This window comes from Physeter macrocephalus, chromosome 2, assembly GCF_002837175.3.
Source record: "Physeter macrocephalus isolate SW-GA chromosome 2, ASM283717v5, whole genome shotgun sequence".
Taxonomy (NCBI): Eukaryota; Metazoa; Chordata; class Mammalia; order Artiodactyla; family Physeteridae; genus Physeter; species Physeter macrocephalus.
In genome coordinates this window covers 7596982-7605164 of record NC_041215.1, presented here as the reverse complement: position 1 = coordinate 7605164, position 8183 = coordinate 7596982, and the positions used below count along the sequence as shown (strand labels likewise).

The 8183-nt window shown below is 38.8% G+C and overlaps 1 protein-coding gene across 4 annotated transcripts in view; it reads left to right on the top strand.

The window, feature by feature from the left end:
* UIMC1 (ubiquitin interaction motif containing 1) overlaps positions 1-7877 on the top strand; it is a 170803-nt gene extending 162926 nt beyond the window's left edge. For all 4 annotated transcript variants that reach the window (XM_055079989.1, XM_024116287.3, XM_024116288.3 and 1 more), the window contains 5 exons: positions 1955-2039; positions 4148-4319; positions 5714-5777; positions 6859-6901; positions 7416-7877. In XM_055079989.1, coding sequence (XP_054935964.1) covers positions 1955-2039; positions 4148-4319; positions 5714-5777; positions 6859-6901; positions 7416-7626 — 575 coding nt within the window. In that variant the 3' untranslated portion in view covers positions 7627-7877. The remainder of the gene's footprint in view (positions 1-1954; positions 2040-4147; positions 4320-5713; positions 5778-6858; positions 6902-7415) is intronic.
* Positions 7878-8183: the final 306 nt, after the last annotated feature.

The window sequence follows — 8183 nt, the reverse complement described above, 5'->3', positions numbered from 1 at the left end:
ATGTACCACAAAAAAAAAAAGAAAAAAACAAAAAAAAGAATAGGGATAAATATAAAGTCCTGTTAAAGGGGAAACATACCCAATAACTTAGTTACCCAAGTAAAGAATTAGGAGACCTGTCTTGATAACATTTTTGAAGATGATTTGGGAGGATAGGGGATAGATCTTAATTGCCTTTACGCTCAATTTAAGCCAGTAGAATACCAGGATTGTCAATAAAGTAAACACAGCCTTGGCTGAATTAGTAGCATATGAGTCCAGACAAAGCAGCTTGTGGTTCTTGTGTTTTCTTTACTGGTCAGACTGCTTGTTGGAATATTGGGTCCATTTTGGGGTGCCACACATAAAAGACTGACAAATTGGGGTGTATGTAGAGGAGGTTAACTAGGAAGGTAAAACATGGGTATAGGAATCAGAAAGATCTAGACTCTGTTCTGGGTTCTTCTTACTAGTTGTGATAGCTTGGCAAAGTCAATTCCTTTGAGTTTGTTTTCATACGTTTAAAATAGGGCAGAATAATAATACCAATCTCCAGAGGATCATTAAAAGGATTAGAGCTACCCTAGGCCCTCAAAGGTTCTGCAGTCCAAGTCTTATTAGTGATTGGCTTAATGACTAGATATAGTACCTGTTTTGAAGGTGGTTACACTTTAGTGGGTCAGACAACTGAGTAAAACCAAGATTGTAATGCAGCTTGTTAAGTGTTCAAAGAGCTGACTTGTGGAAAAGGGGGTAAACTTATTCATACAGCCCCCAGTAAATGCAGATTAAGCCAGAATTGTTGTGTAGCAGTAGAATGGGTTTCCCTAGGAGGAAGTGAATTCTTCTCAGTGAATGGATATAGTTGAGACTGTATTAATCACTTGTCAGGGATGCTTATAGAGGCATTTATATGAGTGGGAGGTTGGACTAGAAGGATAGGTAAACTATGGGCAGCCAGGAGTCAAATGTAGTCAGACATCTGATTTTATAACGTTTTATTGGAACATACCACACCCAGTTATTTATAATGTTGTCTATGGCTGCCTTCCTGCTATAATGCAGAGTTGAGTAGTTATGACATAGACCATATCGCCTTTCAAGCCTAAAATATTTACTGCCTGGTCCTGTACAGAAAAATTTTGCTAACCCCTGGTCTAGGTAAATGCTTCACAACCTAAATTATTTTGTGAACTGATAAGCTTTCTAAATTCTCTGTCATGGGGATGTCAAGTGTCAGGAGGGACAAAGGCAATATTTGAAGTGAGATGGTCACAGTTCTTCTTGTTAACTCCAAGGAATGAAGACTGGAAAAGTTGGTTAATTAACTTCCAAGACCCTTTAAGAGAGTATGATTTTATAAACAGACAACTTTTGCTATGAGAAAAGTATTTGTATGCCACTTGGACTAAAGTTGTCTATACCCCCTAGAATTAGGAGGTGGTCCTAGTGTAGTAGTGGAAAAGACTGGTTGTGTTAACTGTTCTGAGCTCTCACTTTCTCACTTGTAAATGGAACACTTTTCAGAGTTTTGTAAAGATTGGAGCTAATGTGGGCACTCAGATGTAGCTGTCATTGCTATATATCATAAAGCATCTTATTGGAGTATATGTGTCACAAAGACAGAGTTTTCAGTTGGAAAGTGTAAATCCTTCCCCCTAGTGCTGCAAGTTAGGATAGTACACAGAAAGCTTTCTTGGTGTGGACTAGATCTTTAGATCTAATGGCAAGTAGAGGAAAAATAGATCTCATTAGCAAATATGGGAATATCTTGCTGCTGGCAGTTTCAGTCCATATTATGCAAGTAATATTCTCTGTACTAGAAAGGCAGAGGTTTCCCAGACAGTCACCTCTCCCAGTGGAATAGGATTTTAAACTTTTCTTCTTCAAGTACATTTTGTCTTTTATATTTAGAGTCTACTGCCAACTAACAGTTTTTTTTGTTTTGTTTTGTTTCTTCTCTTTTTGTTGAAAGTGTTGACTCGGAGACAAAAAGAGGCTAAGAGAAAGAGCAAGAGTGACAGTGGGACAGCTGCTCAAATTTCCCTAGACGTTGACAAGTAAGTAGGTATACTGTGTTTACAGAGCTCTTGCTTATTAACACATACCATCACTTAGACCGAATAAGAGACCAATTTCTCTCTTACCATGGGTATCTTTGGCCTGGCAATCACTTTGTTGCTTTAATGCCTGTATTTCTTTTTCGTATTCCCAGTTTATGTCAGTATAGGTGGGTGGCCTCTGTATCCCTTTTTGTTACTCTGAAAAGACCCTGCCACCCGCTCCACTTCCACATTGCTCTTAGCTTTCTGTTTTCTTTGAATTTGCATATTGGTGTTTGGTGCTTTGGGGAAGCAGTGAGCTGTTTTGCAATGTAATGGTACAGAAGTTGAGTTGCAAGAAGTTGGGCAATATTGAAGACTTCCTTGGGTTGTGGGTTGCAGCTTGACTAAGAAAGCACATTCGTTACAAAGGGAGGCCAGGGGCAAGGGGTGGGTCAGGTATAAGTGCTGCCTCCTGAAAGTAAAGACATCACCAACGATACATTAGAGCAGTTAGTCATTAGAAACATTTATCTTTGAAACACAGATCTTATCTTAGACCCTAAATGTCATGGCTGCCTTCCCTAATCCAGTTGAGCAGAGCTCCACTTGCTCCTTTTGGAATCCTGCTGTCATGCAGTCATTTTTCTAGGACTGTATTCATCACACTATTGCAGTAATTTTTTTCCTTTCATTTTTGACATTTCTGTCTCCGTGGCTAGTCTGTGAGTTACTTGAAGGCAGATGCTTGCCTTTATTCATGTTTATATCCCCGGCATCTAATAAAATGTGTGTGAGATAGCAATAACAATAATACCTGTTTGTTGAGCTCTTAATATGTGCCAGCCGCTGTGCTGGGTGCTTCATTTACTTTGTAACTATCACAATAGCTGATAAGGTAGTATTCTTTCTTTTTAAAAAATAGATATAGAAACTGAAGAGAAATTATACGTAACTGGTTAAGATCATGTGGCCAGAACTGGCAAAGTCTACCTGACTCAAAAACTTATGCTTCTTTTACAGTGCTGCTGTCTCTCATGTGGTATGGGGTTAATAAATGCTTTTTACATTAATTAATAAACCTTGAAAGGTACACTAGTCTAGCTTTTCTCATAAGTCAGAGTTTTACTTGTATTCTCTCTTATGATTAATTACTTGAGAGACTTATGTCTCCTATTTTAAAGACCCACCCAGAGAAATTTTTCCTTAAAGGCAATCTAAATCTTTCTGTAGTAACCGAATAGCAACGGCCAGAAGGAGAAGCTTTGGGAAGTTTTCTTCAGCTTCTTAAAACTAAGATGGTTTTATGAGTCAGGCAGACCTGGCTTCTGACAGTTATTAGCTATAGGACTTTGAGGAGAATAGTTCCTTCCTACTAGGGCCCACCAATTAATTGAGAAATTGTGTTTAAAGGGCCTTGTACCAGTTCTCACCACAGAGAAAATACTTCATAAATGTTCATTTTCTTCCTTTGTCTACAGTGATTCCATTTTTAGTGATGCCTAATAAACCTTACCTCAGGGACACAATTTCCTCTCTTTCCACAAACTCTACGATTATAAAAAGATAAAAATAACTGTATATATGAAGTTATGCAAAAGCCTTTGGCAGAACCACATGGATTTAGTAACTTCCTAGTGGATGTTGCAGGTTGTAAAATTAAGGAAGTCAGCATATAGACAGACTTGATATACTAATCAGACAAGTTCATCTACCGTGGTAAAAATGTCATTTTGATTTAATGCTCTTGGTGTTCCCTGTTCTGTCTAAATTTTAACTTCCCTTTGAAGAAAACGATTACACTTAATTTGAGAAGAGTTTGACTGAAGTCTGGAGAGCAATTAGCATTGTTTGAGATAGTTAGAAGAGCTGATTTCATTATCATCCCACTGCCGCAACAGCAGGGTAAGAGAAACAGCCAGGGAAAACCACTAATCACTCAGTCCTTTTGATTGGCATTGGGTTAGTTTTATTGGCGATCCTGCTGAGCGAATCTGCTTTGATTGACATGTCTTCTTCACGGAATAACTTTAAGACATAAAAACACAATTTGAGACATATCTAGGAGCACAGAGGCAAAGGCAAATCTTAAAACTGCCTTTTCTCTCTTTCTTCTGATTGGCTAGGAATGAGAAGTGTTATCTCTGTAAATCTCTAGTCCCATTCAGAGAGTATCAGTGTCATGTAGAGTCCTGTCTCCAGCTTGCAAGAGGTGACCAAGGAGATGGGCCCGAAGAGAGTGATAGAGTATGCTCAGCTGTGGAGGGGAAGCGTCCACAACGGCTGAGGAACCCAAAGGTATGTGTGGAGTGTTTTAGGAAAGGTTACCTAACCCTCCACAGTTCTGTTCTGGGCTGTTTTCCTCCCTCCTTCCTTCTTCTTCTGTTTATCTTGAAACAGGATTTGTGCTTTTTAAAATGATTTTTTCTTTTAATTAAAAAGTAATATATACTCATTGTAGAAAATATGGGAAGTTCAAAAAAAAGTATGAAGAATTGGGAAATTATCATCCATAAGTTAGTTACTCAAAGATGACATCTTCTAGTGTTTTGGCCTATTTTTTTCTAGTCTTTTTTTAATGCATTTTAATGTAATTGACACCATACTATATTTGTACATATACACATATGTGTACATACGTATACTTATATGTGCATATGTATATATACACTTACAGTTGTAACATAAACACCTTCCTGGGTTTATTTTTAAACTGTTTTTTAAATATTACTCTTAATGTTTGTATCACACAGTCAATTAACCATTCTCATATTATTGGACATTCAGATTGTTTTCCAATTCTTCTGTATTATAACGCTGTGTTTAAAACATTAATCAGTCTGTGTACCACTGATTATTTCCTTAGAATAGATTTCCTGAAGTGGAGCTCTTAGGGCAATGGGTATAAACATTTTAAAATCTCTTGAAACATACTGCCAGATTACTTTCCAGAAAGTATATCCAGTTGTATACCCACTGCCAGGAACATACAGTCAGCTCTGTTGAACACCTCATGTGCCTAGCCTTATTAGGAAACTGTAGGATCTGGTCCTGGTCACTGGGAAGATATGCTTTCTGGGCTTTGTGATTAGAGATCAGGAAGAGCAAGTCTTGGCTTAGAGATCAAAGATAAAGCAGCAGCTCCATATCCTAGGTTTACTGACATAGCAGTCACTGAGCACTAAGATGGAGAAGCCATTATCTGTCATGATGAAAAAAAAAATATGAAGAAAAGTATGAAGAATCAGGGGAAATTATCTTTTCCTTATATGAATGGGGTGATGTTTAGGTGGTAATTTGGAGTTAGGGCTTATGGGTATGTGCTTATACCATAAAGCTAGTTTTTTCTCTGTCATCGCTGCCTCTAGAAGCTAACCTGAAACTGTTATTTTCTGTTTTAAATCTCTCCACATCTATCATAGGTCAAAGGTTACTGTTCTCTAATATGATCTTGGTGGAATAATTTGCCTTGACTCTGGTATCCATTCTTAGATATATTCTTGGCATAAAGATGTATTCTTTTAATCATATTTGCTTTTTTACTGTGCACCCTCGTTTATTAGAAAGCAAAAGACTTTCCTACAGCTGTGCCCCTACACCTCTTCTCTCCTGGAGATAGGTGTGATCTGGGCTAAGGAAGTTGTATTTTAGACTCTCTGTGTAACCCTTTCGTCTATTTTTCTCTGTCACAGGAAAAAGGCTTCAATGAAGGCCGACTCCTCAGTCTCTTGGAACAGTCTGAGTACAAGACCACAGGTGAGGATCTCAGGACCAGTTTTCTGAGCTTCTGTCTGAGGCCTTCTAGTAAAAGTAGCCACTACCAACTCCCCTGACTTTTTGCTAGAGTTATGTGGGTGCACATTTGACCCAGTCAGCCAGCCTTTGAGACTTGGTCTAGGTCATCTCTCCCTAAGGAAGATGAAATACTCTGTCTTATTTATCATGTGTTTTGTTTCAGCCTCTATAAAGCTTGAACTTTCTACTTGCCTTTTGAACTGGGGAAAAAACATTTCCAAATCAAGAGGGGAATGTGGTACAAGCCCTAAGTACCTCCTAAAGGAATAGGCATTGAAAACTAGTCATTACTGTTCTCTCCTAATATTTTGTGCATCATTCATGTTACCTTTAGCATAGTGTCTCAACGTATGCTCCTGAGGGACTGTAGGAAGTAATTCTGTCTCTGTGCCTAATATTTAACGAGGAGTAGAGTGGATTGTTTAAGAGCATTGCATAGAGTTAGTAATACCAACTTCAGAGATTGAAAGGATTATATCTAGTAAAGCTCCACACATATTCCCTGACGTAAGTAGGCTCTTGATAAATGTTAGCTGCTATTATTACTGTTGTTGTTGTTAATAGTTGCTATTGTTAAAATTTACTAGATGTAGGTGGAAGAGGAACTTTTGCTTAGGTCTGGTGAGATTTGCTTCCCATCTAGTTCTAATAGTTCATTCCCAACAAGCAAATCTGTTGTGCCTTCTGATGACTATAAAAAGGCAGCCTCTCTGAGCCCCATAGCCTGCTGCCTTTAGGTCAGCATGTTGTGAATCTCTTCAGGTAGCAGATTTCCCTTGGCAACCCCTTGTTCCTCAGGTCCAGATTTGAAGTAGATTTATTCAGTGGTTATTCATTCAAAAGTGTTCACCTCTGTACTTTTGCAGCTAAGCCTGTTGGATGCTAATGCTCACATTCCATTGGTCTGGGGATTGGGGATCTGAGCTACCTGGATAAGCCTGATGAAGAGCAGTGCCCAGGACATAGGAAGCACACGATCAGTGAAAAGTGTTATGATTACAACACCACTAACAACATTATTACTTTTTCTGTCCTATCACAGATGCAGAGATAAGGACGAAGTTTTCAGAAACAGGAGCCTTCAGGTGAATTGGGGTGTGCATTGAAGTGTGGCTGTCAGCAGTTCTAGAGAAGTACAGCCCTGGTCCTATGTTCTGTGTATAGTGTGATATTCAAACTGTTGAAGTAGAAAACTGTGGAACTGTGTGACTGCTCTGTATAACTCTGTGCCTGCCATATATCTGGGCTGAGAATTGGATAACTGCCTCAGTTCATTCATGGTGTCAAAACAAGCAGAGGAAAAGCTGTCTTACTCCTCTTTGCCTCTCTATCCCCACCCAACCCTCGTCTTCTGACTTAAAATTCAAGCAGCTTGGGATTTGGGTCTGAATCCTCATTTCCTTACTGCCCAACTGTGTGGCTTTGGGTATATGATTTACCCAGTGTCCTCATCTGTGAAAGGGAAATGATAGTACTTATCTGATTGGATTATTCCAAAGATTACATGAACTAATAGTATATGTAAATACCTGGTACACATACTTAGTGCTTATTAGTAGGTGTATATTGAATTCTGATTTTTTTTCTCCTTCTCTCTAGGGTGCCTTCACCAGGGGTAGAAGAGGCAGGTTGCAGCAGAGAGATGCAGAGTTCCCCTGCACATCTCGACTTAAATGAGTCTCCCATCAAGTCTTTTGTTTCTATTTCAGAAACCACAGATTGCTTAGTGGACTTTAAAAAGCAGCTTACTGTCCGGTCAAGTAGCCGGACACGGACCAAAGCAGGCAGAGGAAGAAGGAGGAAATCCTGAATTTCTAGGGTCCAAAGGTTGACAAAACCATTAGCAATAGGGTTGGGCCATGTTCATTAAGCCTTAGTGGTCTCCAGTTCATTGTTATGCAAGTTTTGGCCCTGCAGTTTCTACCACCAGCACCCATTCAGTGTTCTGGTTTTTATGTTTTCTATGAGCTATACAGACAACTGTGTGTAGTATTCTGTTTTATAACAGTCTGTTTGAATTCACTTATGGTTAAAAAGAAAATTTAAATATATTTATCTGTGTTTGTATGAAATCTTATTTCAATAAGATGGAGATTTTCCTTTTTTTCTCTGGGCTTAGGGGAGGGATATTTTAATTATGGAGCTAGTTCTCAGACTCATAAATTGCATGTTTTGGGATGAATTCCATTACTGGTCTCTGACATACTGCCTATATTCACAGAATGTGTAGTGCACAGTTCTGAACACTGTGTGGTTACTCTTTTGACTTTCTCTGACATCATTCTGGAAGATGCCAGGGCATTGAATTCTACTTCTATTCTGCTGTCCTTAACATTCAGTGACTTGTCATTTCATCTTGCTGCCTCA